General features: G+C 36.0%; 1 protein-coding gene across 5 annotated transcripts in view; it reads left to right on the plus strand.

Annotated features, from left to right (window-relative positions):
• The first annotated feature begins 2788 nt into the window (after positions 1-2788).
• Positions 2789-26947, plus strand: part of LOC126457767 (protein BTG4-like) — a 69450-nt gene continuing 45291 nt past the window's right edge. Inside the window, exons 1-2 of one of the 5 annotated variants that reach the window (XM_050094334.1) lie at positions 2789-2857; positions 3140-3713. In XM_050094334.1, coding sequence (XP_049950291.1) covers positions 3403-3713 — 311 coding nt within the window. In that variant the 5' untranslated portion in view covers positions 2789-2857; positions 3140-3402. Of the gene's footprint in view, positions 3051-3139; positions 3714-26947 lie in introns of all 5 variants that reach the window. The other 4 variants (XM_050094335.1, XM_050094336.1, XM_050094337.1 and 1 more) reach the window with 4 other exon arrangements.

Raw genomic sequence — 26947 nt, forward strand, 5'->3', positions numbered from 1 at the left:
GAAATTCTGTCAGAGACAGCAAAGGACTTGGAAGAGCAGTTGAACGGAATGCGCAGAGTCTTGAAAGGAGGATATCAGTTGGACATCAACAAAAGCAATACGAGGATAATGGAATGTAGTCAAATTAAATCGGGTGATGCTGCGGGAATTAGATTATGAAATGAGACGCTTAAAGTAGTAAATGAGTTTTGCTATTTGGGAAGCTAAATAAGTGATGATGGTCGAAGTAGAGAGGATATAAAATGTAGACTGGCAATGGCAAGGAAAGCGTTTCTGAAGAAGAGAAATTTGTTAACATCGAATATAGATTTAAGTGTCAGGCGGTCGTTTCTGAAAGTATTTGTACGGATTGCAGCCATGTATGGAAGTTAAACATGGACGATAAATAGTTTAGACAAAAAGAGAATAGAAGCTTTCGAAATGTGGTGCTACAGAAGAATGCTGAAGATTAGATGGGTAGGCCACATAACTAATGAGGAGGTATTGAATAGAATTGGTGAGAAGAGAAATTTGTGGCACAACTTGACTAGAGGAAGGGATTGGTTGGTAGGAAATATTCTGAGGCATCAAGGGATCACCAATTTAGTATTGGAGGGCAGTGTGGAGGGTAAAAATCGTAGAGGGAGACCAAGAGATGAATACACTAAACAGATTCAGAAGGATGTAGGTTGCTGTAGGTACTGGGAGATGAAGAAGCTTGCACAGAATAGAGTAGCAGGGAGAGCTGCATCAAACCAGTCTCTGGACTGAAGACCACAACACATATCACTTCTGCCTTTTGTGCAATAACACTTTGAAAATGTACATTTTTCTGGTGATTTTTTTCAATTACTTTGTATTTTCCTGTGCCTGTAGCTCAGTAAGTGTGAAAGATGTGGACATGATGTGTTGTGTGTGTTTAGCTCACATCAGACCTACTACAAACAGTATTATCCCATTCCTGAGTGAATTTTTTTTTTTTTTTGCATGGTAGACACCTAGCCTACATTGTGTGCTTTCTACAACTTACGTTTGATTATCACATTTTGACATTTTTTATTTTCCCTCAGAAATGTGTTGTTGGTGTTTTGATACAATGAGTGTGTTCCCTAAGTGGGAAATTTCACTGAACTGTGAGGAATAGTTCCTCATTTATAGAGCCCTGAAGTTAGTTTGCTAAAAGGGCATTTCATTTTCCATGTCACATCACCTTCGTTTGCAAGCTCTAATTCTGGAACTAACTCTCATGGGAACCTAATACTTTGAACATGAGCGTTCCACACATGGTAGCATTGGTGTGCTAAATTTCAGCCAAATCTGGGACTATGGGCTGGAGCACCTGGTTGACCTGACATGGAATAATCCATTATAGGCCCTATATCTTGTTTCTCAAGAAAAATTAGTACAGAAAAATATTATCATCATGTATTACGGATCAGAATTAGGAGTCAGTGATTTAGAAAAGCTATGAATCCATTATATAATGCTCAAAAAGAACACCATTTAATAAAAATAATATCATAAAGATTCCTAATGCGTTAATGACTTAAGACTTGACTATGCGTTACAACTGAACATTGTTTTATCTGTTTATTGGAGAAGACTGTAATAATACAGTCATCTATGATGTGGTATACAGGTTTCAGAAAAAGTTGTTTTAAGCTCCAAAAGGGAGCTATTCGTATTCTGATGGGTGTTACCTACATATATCCATGCAGATGCCTCTTTCAGTAGTTGAAAATTATGGCATTCCCTAGTTCATTGATCTATGTGTCAGTATGCTCCCATAAGTCAAATCAAGAATTCTCTTCTCTAAACAGGGAAGTACACAACTATCAAACCAGAAACAGGCACGATTGCCATTGAAAAATACATTCAAAAGCTCTGTACCACAACAGTGTAATGTGTCTACTCAAAATAATGTTCAATGCCTCACCAAAAGAAACAAAACTCATACAAAACTTACATATATTTAAAACAGAATTGAAGAGGCTACTATTAGCGTTGATGAATTTCTTTGCTATCTAAACAGATAGTGCTCAACTTTTGTATAAACCTTTGTTTCTTTCTTCTTGCATGTAAAAAAGACGGCAAAGTATGTAAAGTGTATTTAAGAAAAGGTTAAAGTGTATTTAAGAACTTATTTCCCTTAATTGTTAATAATAGAAACTGTACTCTCTCTTTCCATATGACATTTCCTATATCTTGTATGTGATAAAATGGATGATAATAAACTGAACTGCATTGACAAGTTCATTCTTTATGCGTAACACAATACAAGCACAACGTTTCACCCGTAAAACTTTCTGGAACTCCGGGCTATTTAACTTCGGGTTTGCGTAACCGCCACGAGCTTACATCCATTTGAATGATTGTCGATTGCTAATAATTACTACTTGTGACTGTCAAACAAACAATGTTGATTGTCGCGACGGTATACACAAGAAGACACAACCAATATCAACAGAACGTAATAATTTTTATACGTAATCCTTAAAGCGTGGGCTCTTGTGTCTTCAATACTCTGTACGTATTACAATAAAATTGAAAACAAAAACATTGAACGCTGCGGAAATCAAACATTCAATGTAGGGGCTCACCTACACGACTTCACTTGTAATGCCGTAAACTGTTTATGATAGATGACCGCACTGTGCCCACAAGGGGTAGTTTTAATTTATGAATATTAAAAAAATACTTAAAAAACAACATTTTCTTTCATAATCACACGCTTCTAATACCACACTTCAGGTTCACAACTCTGAAGTATCTTTGAAAATCTGATCGACCAGCGTCTATCGACGGCCAGCATCTTTGCATTGTTTCCTTGTTTCTTGTTTCACGTAGCATTGGGAAAGTAGTATTCACCAGTTGAGAAGTACGTACTAAGTTTCGCTCAAGCTTTTTTTTCCTTTTTTTTCCCTTTATTGCTCTCGGTCCTAGACACGAGTAAAATTTTGTGCGTTGCATGCAGAAAATGTTTCTACGTATCAAGTGAAATGTAAGCTGGACAGATGCTAGTTGCAAGATGGTATACTAGTATTGAGTTGGCAACCGCAATAACTTTTCAAGTGTGTCTCTGCAGAATAACGTGTAATTAATATGCGTGTAATACTTACTTGCATTACTCTCTATTCATTAATTCTTTATTATGTTTCAGGTGAAAACCTTGCAGCAAAGTTGCACAATACTGAACGATCGAAAGTAGGTTACAGTTTGATACTGAATGGATAATCTTTAGATTCTTGATTCTCTTGCCATTGTTGCACAGATCAAAACCAAGAATTAAGTGTATCAGAGTGTAGTAAAGTCTCTAAGCTCGGCACCGAGTACGTAGCCTTGCCTAGAGCTTCGTCACACTTATGTGTGTCACACTGCAACCATTGTTCGTTCAGATTCCCCGTTCTTCGAAAACTACCAATTATGCTAGACGAAATTTCGGCGGCGGTGCTCTTTTTAGTCCGCCTGATAGAGAAAAGCGAAAACTTTAACCAAGAGCAACTGCAAGACTTCAAAACACGTTTGTCAGAACTCTTAGTTGAAAGGTTCAAGAATCACTGGTTTCCAGAAACCCCATTCAGAGGACAGGGTTACCGCTGCATAAGAGTTAACGAACGAGATCGCCGCGATGCTACTTTGGAAAGAGCTGCAATTGCGTGTGGACTGAAATATGAAGACCTGAAACTGCCTGTTGAGTTAACACTTTGGGTAGACCCAAATGAAGTGTGTTGCAGGTATGTGTTCAGCAGAACCTTTCACTTAATTTTTGTCTTTGAAAATTTCAGTTAGTTAGTATTTGGATACAATTTGTGTTGGTTTTAGCACTTAGTAATGTTTCATAAATCAAAACAGCCAAGATAAGGAATGCCGTGTAATTTATGTTTATTGCGCTTTGGGAATGACGTGTAGCATGCATTTGCAGTATTTGAGTGTGCTTTGTGGTTTTTAAGCTTAGTACAGTATAACATATGTTTCATTACACATGATGGTGTAATCAGTTCTTGGCACATGGTTACTTTGGTTTAGACCCAGTTCAGTTTATCAACCAGACATTAAATTGCAACAATCCTTCCTCCTCATATGTTAAGGTAATTATCATTCTATAACAAGTTACAACCATTGTCAGGTATTTCTTTGTTCTGTAGAAGAAAAACAACATTATTGTTGAGATTTCAGTTGCATTCTTTTATACTTCCAATTGCGTGTGGTAGTGATAAAACAATTATTTGTGATTCATTAACTTAACATATGTGCAGCCATTTTCAGTTTGGGCTGAAGACCATTCATGGAAGTATTGATCGCTATAGTGTGTAAACTGTTACTGTACTGTCATCACTTGATATGTGACAGAAATGTTAATTATCTAGTAAAAACGCTAGTGGCTTGGTCATAGCCAGTACACTGATGCATAAAGGGGCTTTGTATAACACTTCTTCACTGCTGCCACAAAAGTTGCCATATTGTGTATTTCAGATGTTGTTTATAAACTACAGCTGAGTATCATGTCGTAGCAGGCATTGAAAGCAACTACTCTATGCCCACTTCATCATGGTGTCAGGACTCCTTAGTTCTGAATTTGTATATGGAGAGGTAGGGATCCTCATAGCGAATAATGTAAGCAGCAAGTACAGGTCATGTAAATGTCATTTAGTCAATACCACAGGAAAGTGTGTGTGTGTGCGCGTGTGTGTGCGCGCGTGTGTGTGTGTGTGCGCGTGCGCGCGTGCGCACACAGCTGTTGTTCTGAGGGAACTACCAGTCAGAGATAGTACCATAGCAGAGTTCTGCCCTGCTGATCAAAGTGTCTTATGGCAATCAGGGATTGATTCGGCTCAAGTAAATAACATAACTTCGGCCATGTGATGTTTAGTGACTGTCCACTGCTGGCCCTAGTTATCAGTACTGTATGCAGTAGCAATGTGGTACTCATTGTTGAAAGCCTTGTTTAATTTCATACAAGCATAGTTTGTAGCAATAAGGTTTTATAGCCAAAGTTTTCAGTAATTGTCATTATCATCTCTGTATGCTCTACTGATCTGTTTGTATATCATTTTAATTTCATATTGTTATTGTTTTTTGTTTTATCATGTGGCAAAAGTTGCATAGTGTGTCCCCTTAGATTTTTGTACATAATATGCATAAAAATGCTAATCAGTAACATGTTAATTATCTAATATACCTGTTCTGAATTTATGTTGCGGTTTTAGTTTTTATGATTAAAACTGCATGAAATATGGCAAACTGCACAAATGCGAACATTAGTCATGCTGTAAGTCAGCCTGTACCACAACATTTATTTGGTACAGTATTCAATTTCTTTTGATGACTGCAGTTATCTAATTTTGGTCACTGCTGTTCTATTCGAAAATAATTCGCTTTCCTAATGTTGTAATGAGGGTGAATATATGTAGCAGCTTCTCTGAAAACTACTTTTAAAAAATTTCAAGGATACTTTAAGCAAAATTTGAGGGATCTATCTTTATATGTCTGTCATCTGAGATCTCACAGAATTTTTTTTATTACTTGTTACAGTTAAGTGAACACCGTTTCCTCTCTGTGTGTTTTATATACTGTAAGAGTTCAAGTGGTATAAATACTACTGACTTAAGACCCAAGCCTGCTCCAACATTAGCTGCGTACATAAGTTTCTTATGGTTATTCACTTCCACAGATAACCTGTAGTTTCGTACTATTTTACCAATCTTTTGCTTTATTCAGTACTGTGGGTATGTGCTCCCTTTGTTTACACGCCTTGTGCATTGTTATTCCTGCTTCAGTTGGATTTGTGGAGTGTCTATACTTGGATTAAAATTACTTGATGATTGACAGTTCATGTGTTGGAGATGGTTTCCTTGTATGAAAGCGCTCAGTGTCGCGCTCGAATCATTCACTGTTGCTGCAACAGATGGTCATTTCCTTCCCCATTCCTAATCCAGCGTTCTTCCTTAATGTGTTTGGATCCTGGGTCCGTCTCTTTTATTTTATCGCACGATAAACCGCACCAAAATGCACACGCCTGTATACACAAGTTCCATACACAGCACTAATCAAACGCTACCAGATCCTACTGCACAAGATGCAATTCAGTGTTATATGCACAGATGTTATAATCTCGGAGATTGGCTTACGTTGTATAAGCTTTTCCCCACATTGCGTGAAACCAAATTTTTGTAAGGCAGTTATTCATCATTGTGATTGGATTGCCAAAGCCATAAAAACATCAACTTTAACAAGTGTTCTCTTTCCTTCTCATCCTATCTGGTAAGTCTCCCCTGAGCCAGGCTTCTGAGTAACTCTCCATTCAGTCTGGAACCGCGTGACTGCTACGGTCGCAGGTTCGAATCCTGCCTCGGCCATTGATGTGTGTGATGTCCTGAGGTTATTTAGGTTTAAGTAGTTCTCAGTACTAGGGGACTGATGACCACAGATGTTAAGTCCCATAGTGCTCAGAGCCATGTGGAGAGCCTGAGTAACTTTCCTGAATTCTACCCCTTTACCTAAACCAATTCAGTCCTTTCCCTTCATCTCTCTTCCTTCCCCTTCAACTCTTATACCTAAAGGAGGAGCCACTGTCTCAGAGAGCTTGTAAAAGTTAAATCATTTTTGTGTTTTCCCCTGCTGCTGCTTGGTGAGCAGATTTTTTTATCTCTCCATATACATTATATTAAACAAGTGCTGTGGTGTAGCACAATGGTTGGCATTTAAACTTTAAGTACAGGAAGGTCGTGGGTTCGAATCTTCTCAAATAGAGCAAGTGGGTTCGAATCTTCTCAAATAGAGCAAAATTTTATTTCTAAACCTCATCAGAAACTTTGATTACTATTTTTATTCAGTTAATTGGTTTGAATGTGTGTTTTGTTTCGAATAAGTTGCCGTTTCATTTTCATCATCATAATGACTTTATTTTCTATTTTTTTTCCCTGTCTTTTTTTTTCGTTTGAAATCTGCCTTTGTTGCCTATAACATGCCACCAAGTGCCAGCCATGACTGCCCATCGGTTGGCAATGTGGCAGCTCATGTAGCCCATGTGAGTATAGTTTCAGTTAACTTTTAAAACAGCTTTTAGTGCCGAAATTGAATTTTTTCTGTCTTGAGTTTGTTAGTAGAGGTTACCTTTAATCATCGTGCACAAATGATTGTGATTTTAGGTCTTCCATAAATTATACACCTTGTGTTTTCTCGGATACACTGTGCATCATGAAGTTGTGGTTAGGTTAGGACCAGGGTGGGCCGGGGTCCTCTGGTTTGGAGTTGAGTGGAGAATCTAAACCAGAGGCTGCGTTGACTCAGGGTAATTTCATGTGAAATCACCCAGTGGCTGTTGCCCTTATGTCACAGATTTTTTGAAGATTTGGTTCAAGAATGTACATAATGAGTTAGGGTTAAAATATTTTCTGACCAAAATTGTAATTAGGAGACCATTTTGAAATGTGGCCCCCTTCTACCCAATTTGATGTCATTGGAAAGTAAAAGAATATAGCTGTAATATAAAAATTATTAGTGCTGTGCCTAAGCAACAAATGTTTAAAAATTTGTAATTAATGTAATTTACCAACTCCCTCCCCCCCCCCCCCCCCCCACACACACACACACACACACACACACACACACACACACACACACACACACACACACACACACACACAGAATCACAAGTTTTGCCATCTGAAGTTTTGTTTGAAATAATTCCTACTGCCATACTTCTTGAGATATAAAAAAAAATCAGAAGGGTGTTTGTCCTCTATTGTTAGATCTTATACTTTTTCAATAATGCTGTAATAATTAATTGCTTCAAATAGCTAATCAACAAAACATGAAACAACAACGAAAAATTCAGTCTAGCAGCAACACTCACATGCAACACAGGCTGTGTGTTATGTTTTTGTGTGTCTGTGCACTTTATATATCTGAAGGACTTTTTTGTATTGTTTTTGTGCTTCTTACATCAGCAGCCATTCTGTCTGGTAAGTTATTTGAAAGTACAGTCAAATCCCTCAATATAATAATAACATTCGGGAAATAGAGCCCCTCAGTATGAGATAGTGAAAAGGAACGATTGAAATTAAAAAGAGAGAGAATTCATTCAATCTGTGCATAGTTGCACAGTAATGTATAACCAGGGAGACTTAATTTAACTTCCGTAAGCACAATGTCCAAGTCACCCAGGCCTTGACACCAACCATGTCAGATTTTGATGAAACTTGGTACAATTACTTCTTTTATCATCCTGAAAGCACTCGTAAAAAATTTTTTTTGATCTATCTCTTATAGTTTTTTTTTTTATAAATTTTTAAAGTTTTTAGATTTGGCGTTGTTTCAGCAGTTGGAAATCATAACTTAAACGTGTCCTCACAACTAAAAAAAATTGTATATTAAAGAATACTCAAGATTTCAGTATGAAATTTTAGAATTAGTTTGTGTATTATATCGAAATGTTAAAAAAGTTAGCATAAAGATATATTAAAATCTTCCAAATGAAAAAAATTACAAGTTTTTTATTTATTTTTTAGCTAACGGATGTTTAGTTTTACAAAAACCGCAATATCTAGAGTCTCAGACTGATAGAAAGCTCAAATTTGTTTTAAAATACTCTTAATTGTATAGGCTATTAGATAAAAGAAAAATTATGTTGGCTTTTTAACCTTGCTAATAGTTATCTAATTTTTAAAATAATATTAATTATATTTTAAAAATAAAAAGTACCAAGTGACTTAGAGACACCGAAAATAAGTTTTTGTCTTCTTGGAGTAACAATGTACACTTGGATTTTGTTTTGTTACTCCTGTGTTTTGAAGTAAAAAATTATTACAGTGTTAAATAGTGCTTGGATAGTATTTTATTAAGTTTATTCGAACTTTCAGTAAGTACTGTTACTTAGTTTGCAGAGATTCTTTTCCAATATCCTATAAAAGTAACCAGAACAGTAATCAGACCAAAAGTGAAATCAGTATGTCAGATATTCAAACCTGTAGCGTAGGGTTATTTAAAAAATCTGACTATTTCCAAACAACCTACACACCTTCAAAAAAGTTTCAACCGGTATCTGAATTGAGTGAGGAAGAAAAAGATTTGATCCACTTACGATCTGGAATTAATCTGTGTGAATTTAAGAAAATATGTTCACACCACAGCTACTACTTCTCAAATGTTTTTGGAAAGTATCAAACAACATGTGTAGACCCACTAAAGAAACACAAAAAGCCCATCAAAAAATCGTTGAGAAGTGTAGGCTTGGATCTTTCTAAACAATTACTGACACAAATTATTAGCATAAAACCTGGACAAAAGCTTTGCCAAACAAGCCGTAACTTTTGTGAGGAAAAATTAAGAGTTGAAGTCAATGAAAGTGAAACAGATGATGAAGTCCTGGTTGAATTAGAATCATTGGAATCCAGAAATCAATCCCTCATACAAACAAACATTGCTCTTGATAATTTAGGTTTAACACTGATAAAGCTTCATGGCTTGTCAGAACAAAGTAAAGGGTCTTATTTTAAAAGGAAGGTTAGCAGTATTGAAAAGACTGCAAAAAAGGCGGTTTCAAAAGCATTAAAATATGGTGCACCAAGTTCTGATGACGAAGAAGATACAAGTGTGGTTGAGAAAGCAAAGGATTTTGATGTAATGATTTCTCTTATGAAAGAGAAGATTTCATCTGTTGGGAGGTCTTGAAAAATCCAGATTCTGACCTTGGCTCCAGATTCTTGGAGTCGAAATAAAGTGATCAAAGAATTTAATGTAAGTGAGTACATGGTGCGACAAGCTAGAAAGCTAAAATCTGAAAAGAGTATTTTGGAAACTCCTGGTCCAAAAAAGGGTAAAACTCTTTCTGAAAATACTGTAAGACTTGTAACATATTTTTTATGAAAAGGATGAAAGTTCCAGAGTGCTACCTGGAACAAAAGACAAAGTAAGTGTTCAAAAAAGTGTGTACATGCAAAGAAGACTCATTTTGTGTAACTTGAGAGAACTCTATTATTCTTTCAAATGGGATAATCCCAAGGTAGAAGTAGGATTTTCAAAATTTTGTTTCTTGAGACCTAAATGATGTATCCTTGCTGGTGCTGCAGGCACACGCACTATATATGTATGCAATATCCACCAGAATGTTAAACTATTACTGGATGCTGTGAAAATTGAAGAACCTTATAAAGACCTAATTAAGATGCTTGTGTGCAACACGGAAAACCAAAACTGCATGCTACATCATTGCGACAGCTGTCCTGCAAATACTGCGCTAACTGAGTACTTAACTGAAAAACTAAGTGAAGATTATGATTTAGAAGAAGAAATTGTAATCAGTCAGTGGGTTAACACAGACAGGGCAGAAATGATCAAACAGTCTATCAGTGTTGAAGACTACATTTACATGGTTAGGTCATTGGAAAAGCTCACCCCGCACTCGTTTATAGCAAAATCCCAGTCAGCAGCCTTTAAAAGATTGAAAAAAGACCCACCACCCAAAACAGCAATTATTGTGATGGATTTCAGTGAAAATTATTCCTTTGTTATACAAAATGAGATCCAAAGTTACCACTGGAATAGAGGCGGTTGTACTCTACACCCAGTTGGAGTTTTTCTAAGAAATGAGGAAAACAATGTTTTTGTTTCCAACCACTGTTTTATTAGTGATGATGACCAAGAACATGACACTGGTTTTGTGAACTTTGTACAAAAAGAAATTACAAAGTGGCTGTCGTTACATCGTGCTGACATTGACTCAGTTCACTACTTTACAGATGGTTGAGCTGGGCAGTACAAAAATAGAAACAGTTTTAAAAATTTGACTGAACACTTGAGAGACTTTATTTTGAAGGCCCAACACACTTTTTTTGCAACAAGTCATGAGAAGTCAATTTGTGATGGCCTAGGAGGAACTATTAAAAGAATTTTAAGGAAAGCCAGTCTACAGCTTTCAGACAAAGAACAAATGACAGCAATCGATGTGTACAAGTTTTGTGAAAAAAATATTGAAAACATTCATTTTCACTTTATTGACAAAAAAGAAACTGATTTGCTACGTTTGAAAATAGAAAAAGTTTTTCAGCAACCCGAACCATTCCTGGAACAAGAAGTTTTCATAACTTCAAACCACTTCCAACAAACAATCTTGAAATTAGGACTACAGATAGTGTAAAACCCTCCTTAGTCTTTTCTTTCCATTCTTCTTCTGATTGGGTTCATGTTGAACCATCCATAAATAGCTATGTGGCTGCAAATTATGATGGTAACTGGTACTTTGGACTGGTAAAAACAATATTCAATGATGATGAAGATTCAGAAATTCTATTTCTACATCCTTCAGGACCAGCTGCATCATTTTATTGGCCTGAAAGAGAAGATTCTTGCATAGTGCCTTTGGAGCACATAGTCTGTGTAGTAGACGCACCTCAATCAAGCGGCACTGGAAGAATGTATTACTTAAAAAAAGACTGTATCAAAAAAACTGAAAGCTCTTGGATGAAGTGGAAAAACAGTTTGAATCAGCATTAATGTTTATTAAAAAGACAAAATTACTCAAAAAATTCAATGTTTCAAGCAATCAGTTGGGTTAAACACAAGTGTCGTAAGTACACTATCTTTGTACATAATTCTAATGTAATCTACTATAATTAATAAACATGTTAAAAAGCCATTCTTTTTGTTTTATCAAGTAGCCTATATGTTTAAGAGTAAATTAAAACAAATTTGAGCATTCTATCAGGTCTGAGACTCTGGATATTGCAATTCTTATAAAACAAAACATCCGTAAAAAAAAAAAATGCATATATATTTTTTTCATAGAAAATATTAATATATTTTAATAGTATCATTTTTATCTTCAGATATGTATAATAAATAAACTTGCTGCAAAAATTCATGATGTTATCTAAAAGAGTTTTTAAGATAAGCAATACAAATTAAATTTACCATTTCTGAAGGTTCGGAAAACGCAGAACATAAAAACTTTAAAAATTTATAAAGAAAACTATAAGAGATACAGCAAAAAAAAAAATTGCAGGTGTTGTCAGGATGGTATTAGAACCATTTGAGCCAAATTTCATGAAAATCTAGGGAGGTGGGTGTAAAATTTATTTTTTATTGGGTGATTTGATATGGAATGACCCGGTTGCATTTTTTCAACGTATTATAGTGCCCTCTGATGATGTATAATTTTCATGAAGTGTCGCTAGACCACCCAATCATATTATAACCTACAAACGGTTGTTGCAGTATATGCTTTGTTTAATTGTGACTTTTTTTCAGATGTTGTAGTGAGTTTTATTTATCAAATATTATAATGAGTGAAAAAGATCACATATTTTATTTAACATTGTTTGTTTTTCACTTTTTTATATCAATTATCGTTAGAAGTAATGATATTCATATAAATATTATTGTTGTTGCTGTTGTTGTGGTCATGTTGACTAATCGGGTTTCTACCAGTTATTCGCGTCTTTCCAGTACGATATTTCAACTGCATGACTCGCAGTCTTCTTCAGGTGCTGTCTGATATGTTTTACATATTTTCACAGAATTTAAACAAAAAATATTTTCTTTATTTATGTAAAAGTTATTACTTATATATGATAATTGAAATAAAATAAATAAAACAAATTATAATAAACATAATTCAATTCCACAATCGAAGGTTTTATGTATTATGAATCTTACTATGCTCCTATAGTAGCATCTGATTGACTTTCATAAAATACGTCACACTATCAAGTTGAGGGGTTTTAGAATATCATATTGAGGGGTTTTACATGTCGAGGGGTTCCATATTGAGGGGTCTGACTGTAATACAAAGTTGTTCAATAATGTGAATATTAGAGATGACCATAAAGTGGTCATTAACTCTTTCTCATTCCCCCCTTACAGATTCTTCATAGCACATTCTTAACTAATTAGAGAACAAGAAAAAGTTTCAAACCATCCCGTTCTTTTCTGCAACATACACAGCTGATTCAAAATCACAATGGAAAACAAATGTTCTTTAGGTTTTGTGTCAGCAGTTGTGTGTCAGAAGAAAAGTAGTAGCAGTGAAGAGCTTGATTTAGTAGATATGTTAAGCCTGAATCAAGCTGATAATTGAATTATTGAAGCCAAGAAGCACCTGTGAAAATATTGTGTGTGTTTTCTTCTCGCAAAAGGCTCTATTTGGGAACATTTTAAGACAGACAAAGAATTTGCTTTGACCCTTTTAAGAACCATGGTAAAAAGACTGCTAAGAAATCTTTGAAACCTATTTCTTTAACCATGAGAAGGAAATATAAAACCTTTGGACTTATACCAGGTACCAGGCTGTGCATAACACACCATAAGGACATTTTATCTCCTCTGGGGGATAATCTTCCAGGGATGGATGAATGTGAAGTTGAAGATCAAGAATATACACCAGATCCATCTACAGCTCTTCAAACACTTCATGAGAGTTGTGTGTTACTTGAAATTTCACCATTTAAGGTTACCAAGACAGCACAAGACAGGCGTCCAGAATACATACGATCCAAGTCTCACTTAGCTTTAAAATTCCAGCAAATCGCATCAGAAGTGCTACATGTTCCAGTGAAAAATGTGTCTGAAGAAACTGGCAATGCTGAATGTACAGACTATAATATTTTAATGCAAAAACTTAAAAGAGAAATTCAGCAGAAGTTCTGGTAAAGAAAAACTACAATACTTACTTTAGCACCAGCTTCATGGAGTAAAGAAAAAATCCAAATGTTTTTTAATACCGAATACATGGTAAAGAAATCGAGGGTATTGCTAAAAGAAGATGGTATTTTGTCAAAAGGGAGTTATAAAGTGGGAAACAGAATAGGTAAGAACGTGGAAAAACGTGTCCAGAATTTTTACTGGGAAGATGATATAAGTCTTGTTTCTGCTACTAAAAAAGACGCTCTGTCCCTGTAGAAAATTGCAAAAGAATGTATAAGACAAAAAGACTAATTTTACATAATCTGAAAGATGTATACTTAGCTTTCAGAGAAAAAGACCCTGAAGATAAAATTGATTTTACTAAATTTTGTGGACTTAGGCCAAAAGAATGTGTTACTGTAAACAGTCATGGAATGCATAACGTATGTTTATGCACATATCACCAAAACGTAAAACTGTTAATACATGCTGCACATGTGAAAGAACCGTACACTGAACTTCTACAGAAACTTCTGTGCAATCAGGAAAACGAGGAGTCCATTCTGCATCGCTGTCCTTGGTGTCCTGATGAATATGAACTGCACAATTTTTAGTGGAACTGGAGTCCTCAAAAGATTGTAAAAATGTTGTTTTCAAACAATGGATGCAAACTGACCGACCTACACTGGAGACATTAATTAAGATGACCGATGAATTTGTTGAGTATCTCTTGCAAAAACTTCAAAACTTAACACATCATCATTATGTATCAAAATCTAAGAGTCACTACTTCAGATCAAGCAAAGAAACCCTCCCTGATACTACATGCATCATCATAGTGGATTTTGCAGAGAACTATACCTGTTTCCTTCAGGATGCTGCACAAGGATTTCACTGGCAGAACATTCGTCACCCTTCATCCTTTTGTGGTGCTCTTTAAAACAGATGATTGCATTAAGTCAGTGTCATTTTGTTGTATAAGTGACTGTTTGCAGCATTATACAAACACATATGTTTTTCAGAAAACTGCTCTCAATTATGCATTGAACAATTACCACACATCCAGCATGTTATGTACTTCAGTGATGGCAGTTCTGCACAATATAAAAACTTTAAGAACTTTTTTATAGTTTAGTGATATAGTTGGTACTTTTATCTTTGTAATGACACCAATTTGAATAAAATTGATTTATAAATAAGGGAGTTATAGTAGTTAAAAACTGTCAATCTACCCTGCGTACTTAAGACAGATGGAGAAAATGCTAGACATTTCAAAATGGCCCCCTGACTACAGTTTTGATCTAACAAATCCGAAAAAATTATTTTATCACTTTGTATTTATGTAATTTCTTACACCAAATTTTCACAAATATCTGTGGCATGATAGCAATGAGATTTCTTTAATTTAGTGATTTTAAATGAAATGGGCGCTCTGTGATGAAAATGGTTGTAGATTCCTCGACCTACGCTATGGGGTGAAAGGTTTAGGACGCCCCTCGATAGATCATGGGTGCACTACACACAGGAAGCAGCTACATGGGTAGCACAGTACTTGTGGTGTGCACATGTTTTTTTTATTAGGTTCCTCCCCAAGAGAAACAAACCGTTGGCCTGAAAAATTAGCAGTTCATGACACTGATGTGATGTGGTTGTGCCAACTGTAAAAATTATTAGTTCACCTAAACAAATCATTCCAAAGGATTTAAATATGCTAAATCTCATGTTAGTAAATTGTCCAAGTGTCTGTAGCAAGATCCCCGAGTTACTCTCCGAAGTAAACAGTAGTAATGCCGATGTTGTATTAGGTACTGAAAGCTGGTTGAAACCAGACATAAATAGCATTGAAATTTTGAACTTGGATTGGAAAATGTTTAGGAAGGATAGGACTGATGCTGTGGAAGGTGGTGTGTTCATTGCAGTTAAAAGCTGTTTAAACGCAGTTGAGATCGATACTGGGTCGAACTCTAAAATAGTGTGGATAAAGCTGTCAATCAGACAGGGAGTGACCATTGTATTAGGATATTTTTATAGACCACCAGCATCCGCAACAAATGTCGAAGAATGTTTCAGGGAAAGTCTTGAGTACCTAGGAAATGAATATCCAAATTATTCAATAGTTATAGGTGGCGACTTTAATCTGACATCTCTAGATGCGGTTTATTGGTAGAATCCTGAAGCGATGCAGTCCTTCAACAAAGGAAATTGCTTACAATACTTGATTTCGTTTAGTCTCTTGAAGTATTGTTAGTCTCTATGGGACCCTTACCAGTTGGGTTGGATTCAAGAGATTGAGAAAGTCCTAAGAAGAGTGCCAAGACTCGTGACTTGTACATTTAGTCATCGTGAGAGTGTTACAGATCTCATAGAAAGTTTGAAGTGGGACACACTTGCAGATAGATGACGCTCTAAACAGAAGGGGCTGCTCACTAGATTCCAAAATCCGACCTTCACCAAGGATGTAGAGCATATATTATTACCACCTACTTTCAAATCACGCATTGATCACCTTTCAAAGATAGGGGAAATTAGAGCTCATATCGAGGTGTTCAGGCAGTCGTTTTTCCCTCGCACAATCTGCGAGTGGAACCGGGGAGGGGGATATGACTGACGAGAATAGCATCCACCACACACTGCTCGGTGGCTAGTGAAGTTTAGGTGTAGGTGTAAATTAAAGGATACAGTCTGTGTCGTTTGTCGCAGTTCAGTCATTAGTTATTTAAAATCAGCTGGCAGCAGAGCATCTCGCATTTCCATCATATCTCATGGTGGCTGCTTCCAGTATTGCTCCACTTTACACATTAACAGCATTTGCGAAATGACCCTCCATGATTTCGTGCTGCTTATAACTGAGCTTTAACTGGCAGCCAATGTGGCAACAGTGTAGCGGCAAGTGACAGATCAAACTGTCAAGTAATTTTATTCAGACTTACTTCTGTTTTATGTTACAAGGACAACTTGATCTTTCATGACTACTTTTTATTTCGTATTCGTATTTTAAAATTTTGAACATAGCTGCTGTTCAGCAATGATGAATGTAAAGGAATGATTTCAGAAAGTCATCCAACCAGTTGCAGGAATAAAGCTTTAACAACTACGCTTGACCATGCTTTCAACAATTGTAAAATGATTTCTTCAAAAGTACTTGGAACTATTTGAGGATTTTTTTACATCATAGTTAAAAATAATTATCAAGGTGTATAGGATGTGCAATACCATTGGATAAAAATGTAATAAACAAAGATGCCCTACATGTAAAATCACATATTGGCGACAACAGATTTCAGAATAAAGCAGCGTAAAAATCTTAACATTAAAATCTACATGGAATGGAAAGGCAGTGAAAATGGCCCATATGTGGCTGGTGTCGTGCAACAACTGAGAAAACTGTCACAGTGCACGAAGTACGAAACATCGGTAAGTGGAGTACCTGCACAAAAATAAAGCACCTAGGAAACAGGTAGAAAACAAACTATCAATCACCATGTTATATCGGAATCTGACTGAGAAATATTTTGGGTAGAAAAGGGCTGGAAGATGGGAGGTAGGGAGGAATCTTTAAAGATGAATTATAACAGTAAAAAGGAGGATAAGTAGAAAGATAGAAAATATGTTACAAGAAAATTGAAATTTTTTGATGAGGATCGATTTAAAGTAGAGACCACCAACAAACTGTAAGTTCTACAATAACTGGTCTGAAATGCCACCTTAAAACCTTCAGGAACTGTCAATTTGCAAGTTGCAGCTGATCATTTAACACTTTACCATTCCTATTGAATGTATGTTTAAAAATTTCCAGTTCTTTACATAGGTCTAATTGCCACCCTTTGACCTCCTTACACAAAATTAGGGTTTCTCCTGGATCTTTGAGGGACAGGGATCATTGATAGGGCATGGTCAGTAGTAGAGTGAAAGAATGCAACCTTGTGTGCATGTGGATGGGCAAAATCACCTGGGATAATATCTGAATAGGTATCTTTGCGGAAGATATTGAAGCTGAAGTTATTATCTACTGTTGAAGATATATCATGAAAATTAAGCACGCCCTTTTAGTTTCATACTTCTTTTTTGAAAGAGTTTATCATGAAACATATTGAAAGTGCTTGATAACAAATCTTAATACATGGTCATATTTGTCAGTTTTGCCAACTTAACAACCAAGTTGCCATCTTCCAGCCCAACTTATCCCTTGTGGTATGGTACAGATCAGTCTCACTGCAAAAAGAATTTAAAGTTGCTGTTGTGTGTATTTTAACACCTTATATTGATCTTTGACTGAAAGTAAAATTGTCACAGTATTTCTTAACTTTTCTTTGTAAAGGAAACAGAAGTGACATCTCTGCATCCTACCGTTGATACTGTTAAAGCATAGAATCAAATTTGTGTGTGTTGGAGTGCAATAAGATTGTGCCATGATAGTGGATGCTTCATACATTACCATTCTGTTGACCTACTTTTGTTATCTGTCTATTTCCATTTTATACTTTGGTTTATAAATCCCATACAATCATTTCATTTATACTTGCTGTGCAATAGGCACTGTTCCTAAAGAGTAATTTCCTGGTCAGTGTTGTGTGGGAATACATTCACCTTTTAAAAAATCTAGTATTAGATTTTTGTAAAATTTGACATTTTTAACAATAGATTAATTAAGAAAATAAAAATTCATTTTAATTTGCTTACTGTATTAAAATAGGGGTCATTCCATGTGAAATGCCCTAGGCCTCCCAGATCAATCATCTTCAATTTTGATGAATTTCATACATATCTACCTGAGGGCCCAACATGAACTTATGCCAAGTTTCAGGCTCACCTGTAACTTGATTGAGGTGAGGTGCTAAAGCCACTTTTGTAAAGACCAATTTTACAGCGAGAAAGTCGCGAAGAAATCTTCAAGTGTGGCATTTCGCTGTTCCTAATGTAAAGAGCTAGACTCTTGCTTTTGAACAAGTCCTAGTAGAGATCCTTGAATAACACGGGAGATATTGGATATAATTGATGAAAGGAGAAAATATAAAAAGGAACAAATGAAAGCAGGCCAAAGGGAATACAAACAAGAGAGAGGGCAAATGTAAGGATTTAGGAAGATACTTCACAGGGAGCGGGGGGGGGGGGGGGGGGGGGAATAGCTAACCGCCTGCTAGGAAAATTAAGAGGCCTTTGGAGAAAAGAGGAGGAGCCGTATGAATGTAAAGTGCTTGGATTGAAATCAGCCTAAGCAAAGAAGGAAAAGCTGAAGGGTGGAAGGAGTCTATAGAAGATCTATACAAGGGACGTGAACTCAAAGGCAGTATTATAGAAAGAGATGATGATGTAGATTAAGATGAGATAGGAGATACGATAGTGCGAAAAGAATTTTCCAGAGCACTGAAAGACCCAAGTTAAGGCCCACTAGTAGAAGGCATTCTGGTAACTACTAACAGCCTCGGGAGAGCCAACCATTACAAAAACTCTTTTTTTTCTGGTGTGCAAGTTGTATGAGGCAGGCAAAATAACCTCAGATTTCAAGAAGAATGTTCTAATTCCAATTCCAAAGAAAGGAGCTGCCGACAGGTGTGAAAATTGCCAAACTATCAATTTAGTAGGTCATGAATGCAATATATTAACACAAATTCTTTACAGAAGAATGGAAAAAACTGGTAGAAGACGACCTTGGGGAAGTTCACTTTGGATTCTAGAGAAATGTAGGAACATGCAAGGCAATACTGACCCTACGATGTACCTTTAGAACAACAGTTAATCCAAGACAGCCCTAAGTGTATAGCATTTGTAGACTTAGTTTTTTTTTTTGCAATGTTGACTGGAAGACTCTCTTTCAAATTCTTAATGTAGCTGGGGTAAAATACGGGAAGTGAAAGGCTATTTGTGATTTGTACAGGACTCAGGTAGCAATTATAAGAGTTGAGGGATGTGAAAGGAAAGCAGTGGTTGAGAAGGGAGTGAGACAGGGTTGTAGCCTATCACCATTATCATTCATTACATTTAGCGAACAGCAAGGGAAGCAAAAGAAAACATTGGAGTAGGAATTAAAGTTCAGGGAGAATAAATAAAAACTTTGAGGTTTGCCGATGGCATTGTAATTCTGTCAGACAGCAAATGACTTTTAAGAACCAATGAAGAGAATGGACAGTATCCTGCAAAGAGGATGCAGTGAATATCAACAGCAGCAAATCAAGGATATTAGAATTAAGTGAGGTAATGCTGCGGAAATTACATTGATAAACAAGATGCTTAAAAGCTGAGCAAAATAACAGATGATGGCCAAAGTAGAGTATCAAATGTAGACTGGCAAAGGCAAGAAAAGCATTTCTGAAAAGAGAAATAGGTTAAAATGGAATACAGATCTAAGTGTTTAGGCAGTCTTTTGTGAAGGTATGTTTTTTGAGTGTGGCCTTGTGTGGATGATAACAGTTCAGACAAGAAAAGAATTTGAAATGTCATTATACAAAAGAATGCTGAAGGCTAGATGGGTAGATCATGTAAGCAATGAAGTAGTACTGAATAGAACTGAGGATAAAAGAAATGTGTGTCATAACTTGACTAAAAGAAGAGATCAGTTCATGGGACATATTCTTAAGATATCAAAGCATCACCAATTTAGTATTGGATGGAAGTGTGTGTGTGGGAGGGGGGGGGGGGGGGTAAAACTGTTGTAAGCAGATTCAGAAGGCTGTAGGTGGCAGTAGTTATTTGGAGATGAAGGATAGAGTAGCATGGAGAGCTCGATCAAATCAGTCTTTGGACTGAAGACAACAACAGAGACTTGCTTGTGCTTCATAAGCAGATTCCAGTTTCACTCTCTGTGGTTCCATCTCAGATAGCCCCCTTCATATATATGCACTTTGTTTCCTAGTTAATGCACCACACTGAAGGCACTGTCTACTGACTTGGAAATGCTAAAATGAACAAAAACATTCAATATTCCTGCCAAAAATGTTAAGTTTTGATGAGAATTTGCTTGGACTTAGCAGTTTAAAGTCAATTGACTGCACTTTGCAACCTCTGAGCAAATATTCTTGCAACCATTGCAAACCAATTGAGTACCCCACAGTGATAATTCAGTATTACATAGTTCACCTATCTTTCGTGGCTTTTTTGAGATGTGAACAAAAATCATCAAAGTCTGTGTCTGAATCTATGTCTTCACATGAATTTTCTTGAAGATATCGTGACAGGATATGTGTTGACTCAAGTTATTGGCATACAGACTGTGAATGAAGATACCATACTTTTTGTTCTACCAAAGTTAATTTTGTCTCCCTACAGAACTTTTTGAATTTTTTTGATATGTCTAGAAGATATGCCATGTTAAGACATTGTAGTTTATGTTACAAAGGCTGGGGTCAGTAGACTGATGATACTTGTAGGTTCAACTTCTTATTTGTAGGCATATCACCTCAATTGTTGAAGACAGTTTTACCAAGAATACACTTATATCTTATTAACGACATAGTACAAATAATGATGCAATCTCTCAGTTACATTTTTAGCAACAGACAAATTTCTTCCATTAGATTGTCATTGTGGTTAATGAACTGAATGCAAGCTAGCAGCAGACCTTGGTGTCTGTAGATGTTAATACATCATTTTGCTGTACAAATTTTGTATTCTTAAAGAGACTGGGAAGCTTGTCTTCCATATCAAGGGCCCTCTTGCAAGTCCTTTTTGAAACTCATCACTCAAAGGAACTGACTTTATGACGACTTGCATTGGGCCACAGCATTGTACTGTGTGGGTAATAAGAGATATCTCACATTTAACTGTTAGTAAACGGACTTTTAATGCAACCTAGAGGCTTTTGTCTGTCCTGAGAGTGAGTTTTCCAAATAATCTGCCTACACTGCTGTTCCGCCAACTTTCTTTTAAAAGCTTGGTTTTTTTTTTTTTTTTTTTTTTTTTTTTTTTTTTTTTTTTTTTTTTTTTTTTTTTTGGGCCAAGTCAGTTTGGGGAATTTCCTTGTGTAATTTTTGCACAAGTATACACTTGCCCAGTTTGTGTGCAGTACGAGCGCCTGAGACAGACCATCTGCTGACATTACAGCAGTTGTGGAAATTCGGCTATTAATTATTAATGGAATTGTAAGTAAAAAACATTTTCATATTACTGGTCTTCAAGTTGTTCTGGTCTCATTTTTAAATTTACTGGTAATTAGAATTATTTGTTAATAATATTGTATTAAGCTGTCATGTATTATTTAATGTAGGAAATTGAATTCCCTTCCATTTTAACCAGTTAGTAATGAAAAGAATAATTGCCAAAGTAAACTTGAAGACCCCCCCATCCCCAAGTGTCGCTTCTGCCACCATCCTTTTCCTTCAGCCGTCATCTCAAGAAATGAGAGAGTCTCCAGGACATAATGCCCATGTTGCAAACCACTGCTGTAGAGCATGTTCAGCAATTGAATTTTGAGTGTCTCCAGATTGGTTTGTTTTCGGTGTCTATGCATGTACTCAGCCAATTTAGTGGTGGTAATTCCTATGTATAAAGCTGTGCAGTGGATACAGGTGTCACATGTAGTGGACAAAGACCATTTCATCACAGCAGAAGGATTTAAATCTGTTCTTGGATATCTTGGCATACAATACTCTTCCTGTCAACCCCATTCCTTCCAGCCAGACAGAGCTGCAGAAAATTTTAAAGCCCTGGCCCTCTCAAAACTGCCTTATAGAACATATACCTCCTGACTCAAGGACTCCTACCTTCAGTCTGCTACCAAAATACACAAAAACAACCAGCACAGCCATACCACTGTAGCAGGCTTTATATCCCGAACTAAATATATTTCAATCCTGGTAGACCAGCACCTCTGCTGCATCATGCAATGTGTCTCATTCTACATAATAACCACTCCTTGGAAGTTTCCAACCCATTCCATTCCCTCTCATACTTGGAACACTCCTTGTCATAATTAATGGGACCTCACCTCACATCCATTTCCTACATACACTTCCTGCATACAGCCCTAGAACAGTACCTCTCCCAATGTCCATTTGATGGTCTCCCTAAAACCTCATCACCACCCTAGCCGTTTTAAGGGTAACTCCTACACATTTGAGGGCTGGACATATAGATAAATCAATGTGATGCTGTGAGGACTAGGATATCTTGTTCCATGCCAACCTTTTCATAGGCCATGTGGAAGAGGCAGTCATAAATACACAGAAAGCTGGTTCGTATTATTGACATCTTTGTGGTCAGGACTGGTGGTGGTGGTGGTGGTGGTGGTGGTGGTGGTGGTGATCATGATCTCTGCTTACCTAAATAACTTAATTCTTTTTCATATTCATCAAATCCAAAAACTCTTCAAAGACATTAACCTCCATCTCATGCAGAATCACTGACAAACCTTAGTCCATATAAAACCAGCAAATAAGATACAATAGCAGCTGTTACTGCTGTCCTCCCTTCCATCTCTAACACTCATTTCCATAGTGTGTATTGCCCAGCTGTTTCGTCCTCTTGCAATTTAAGTTACCTTCTTGTATTTATTTCCTCATACTTTGTTATAGTGCTGCTTGGTGTGATCCACCAGTAACTTTAGGGTAAATCACAAAGTCCAGTGTCGATGTAATATTCTGTACTGGTCATCTAGACAAGAACCTACAGAATGATATGGAAACTAAAAATGGTCATCAAGCATTGTGCGCAACAGCAGCCATATAAGAAAAAATGCTGATTAATATAACTCTTATTTATCACTGGGTGAATGTTGTTAATTAAATGGCTTCTTAGTTCATTTACCACTGTAAATGAATCTGTGTTTATTAGACAATATATCCAGATCAGCTATAGAAATTTTAAATTGGACTATGCATAACACCATAGAGTATTGTAAAACATACAAGTAGCATAAAATAAGTCTTTGTTGACACACAGAGCTTTGGACGGCAACATAAAAAAGATATTTAAAAAAAATTCTATGTATGAATTTTTTCCTTCAGTGTCCTAATCTTTGATTTATGCAATCCTTCATCCATATGTACAATGTAGAAAGGTGCTTGATTATAACTTTATTTCTTTACCAGTTGAAATGAAACACAAACACATCTAAATAACTGCACACAATTTCAGTGTTAAATCTTCATTTCTCGGGTTTTAATTTAGGTTGCTGGCCAAAACCTAACAGATGATATGACGAACACTGTTATTATGATTTAAAAAGTAGAATTCAAGAAACTATCTCCTTTGTAAAACTAAATATGTTTGTAGCTCCTTTTGTGGACTTTATAAACAGCTTCCTTCATTTTACCCAATATTTTTTTCCCAATAGAAAACACATGGAAATTTCAGGATCAACACTATTTCTAACTTACAATAATTAGCAATTTTTATTTATTTATTTAAATCTTTTTCCCTATGCCTCTTGTACTTATGTGATTCTTTCTGACTAGTACATTTCTAGACCATGTTTAACCTCATGAATAAATTATAAACCTTCAAATAATTAGTGCACACAATTGCAATGTCATTTTAATGTCCACATACCTTCTCTATGATCAAGCCAAGTATAACAATCACAAAAGGAAGCTAGAGAGCATTTTACATTATTAAATCTACATTTTGCGTTAGAAAAAATGCATTTATTTATTATTCACATTTATGATCTTGCCTATTCCATATCCGATAGATAATACAGAAAATGCACATCATTAATGATGTTAGGAAGTGTTTCCTGTTATTATTAATATTATTATTATCGTGTTTTGCCAAGCACTGATGGAAAATTCATTTAATGTCACACATTAGTCTTCCAGCATTTAGGTAATAACTTTTGTTTTCTTCAGTGGCATGTACCCCCCTAACATGCTGCCATTTGTTCGACTACGTGGTAAACAGTTCTCTCACTTTCTGCAGTGAATTCCAGTTGTTGGCATCATTAGTGGCACTAGAATCTCTTACTCCATAATTTGCTTGACCAGAGGCAGGTTCATCATCATCCTCGTCATATCATCATCATCTTGGACAGTTCCCAGCCTCCGGCTGGGTCTGTCTGGAACATAGGCCTCTCCATTGTCTTCTGTCTTGCCACCAACTCTCCATCTTCACCTAGGTCCAGTCTTCTCCAGAGGCAGGTTGTAGAAGTAAATTGTACTTATATGAGAGCGTAGTCTTACATTCTTTATATTTTACAAAACTCGGCAAAACATAAACATATAACTTTTTTTCGTTTAATGTTCTGTCCTTGGGCCCGTACATTGTGCACGGATACGTGTCGTGCAACATTGTGATACTGTAAAGGAAATCAAAAATTTTAGAGGAAAACATTGATCGCACACAAGTGATAGGCAAGTAATACATGTGCTGGCAGTATTTCGTGTTAAGTTTATTTCAGATAGTATGTTGTACGCTGCCAAAGCTGTAACAAGTGTAATTAATTTTCTAGATTTTGGTTCTTTGCATTGATACTTATCTTTTCAGTTGAGCTTCATGAATAAAGTGATGATTTCATTCAAGTTGTCTTTTGGCTTTCTGTTCTGTATTCATGTCCATTTTTGGCTTTCTGTATTGGTATCATTATTTGGCTTCCCGTAATTGTATGAGTCTTTTAAATTGTGGTATTTTCAATATGAGTCACAGTTGGTTTGTGGTTACTTTTTGTTTTTTTGCATTTTTGAAACTAATGTTGTGGTGTATTTCTGTGGTTGTTTTGTTTTTATATTTTACTGTTATGATTTTGTGGTTTTTTAGATTTTAGTTTGGCACTGCTGAAAACCCCGTTTCCTGCAGTTATCTGGAAGCATCGATATTTGCTATTAAGAGTTGGTAGACTTTGGTATTTGATGTTTATATTTCTTTGCTTTGGCAATTTGTGTTTTCATCTTGAAATCATTTTTGTGTTGCATCTTAGGGCTTGACATGACATCATTCATCAAAGCCAATGGGTGGTGCCAAATGCTCCTGTTTATCCTTAATTTTATATTTAGCTGTCCTGATGTACATGTTACATGCACCACCTTAATTCCTGTACACTTTCAGCAACTACAACTATGTCATCAGTATACTGCATCATGCAGATTTTCTGCCCATGACAAACAAGTCCCATATTGAGGTAGCACTTTACTTGCTTTATTGCATCTTCAGTATACATATAATGTATCATTTGTCAAAATGAGCAATCCTACCTTAGATCTTTAACCCCCTGCCACACTTTGACTAGTAGCACCTGTGATAACAATTTTGGTCCAAATGTGAATATCTCAAGTCAGACTTGTGGTAACAAATGTAGACCAAAAATAAACATCGTGAGTCACGCTCAGGAAAATAAAATTGTCCTGACATAAACATTGTGAGTCTAACTTGTGAGACACACACTTGTCAGTTACAGTTGTGGTTTAGTGCTTACCATTACACCATGAGAACTGGAAGAGAAATTTATTAAATCCTTATATAATGTTAAGAGAGAGGCATTTACATGGATGTAGTGATAGTGATGTGATTAAACAAAATAGAAAGCATACAAAACATTTTAATTATAGATGACAATTGTGAAGAGGAAAATTCAGTACCTAATTCATGTGTATCATGGATTTGGCCAGATGTGAAAAATGCCAACCATTTGAAATTATTTGGAGGCTTGTTGCATTAAAGCAACTGTTTCTAATCATCAGTGTCAACACACGGGATTAGTAGAACGTTTTGCTATTATGTTTGATGAGTCTTCAGTGAAATAATTTTGAGTATTTTTGACACATGCAATATTAAGTTGATAGATGTGGTGATTACAATTCTTTCTGATTTTATGTTGTTCATAAGTGTTATAATTACATTATTTTAAAATCAAATGACACTTACCAAGTTGCGTTAAATTTCATCTTGAATTTTGTATGGTTCTTGTTCTGCCCTTTGCCCTGGTGCCTACAAGAATTCTACCGTCAGAGCTTGTGCCAAGATTTTTGAAATCAAAAATAAATATTGTATCATGCCCCGAAATTATTTTTTTCATCTCTAATCACTGTTCTCCTTGCTTGCAATGTGCTCCCCAAAATGATTGCTCATTAGTATGTGTGTAGCATCTATGTCACCTTGTTTTCATTATTTCATTAACCTCATGACATCTTTCCTCAATCCATTCTTCATTAGCTTATTTACATTATTAGTTAACTTCATTTCTGAAGGACCTATATTGTTGGTGTTCACTTCCAACATTCTTACTTTTTTTTTTGTATCTCATGTGTTAACTATGAGTGCTTCTTTTCTGACTTTAGAGAACCTAGTACATTTTCTGCTGTGTTTATTGCACCTCTTTTAAGCCCATTCCATCAATTTTCCACACTAGTAACTCTGAAGTGTTATTTCTTGTCACATATTCTTTAAAATCAGCTCTGGGTTTTTAGTTCCTTCAATTTGTTTA

The sequence above is a fragment of the Schistocerca serialis genome, chromosome 2 (genome assembly GCF_023864345.2).
Source record: "Schistocerca serialis cubense isolate TAMUIC-IGC-003099 chromosome 2, iqSchSeri2.2, whole genome shotgun sequence".
NCBI classification, from domain to species: domain Eukaryota; kingdom Metazoa; phylum Arthropoda; class Insecta; order Orthoptera; family Acrididae; genus Schistocerca; species Schistocerca serialis.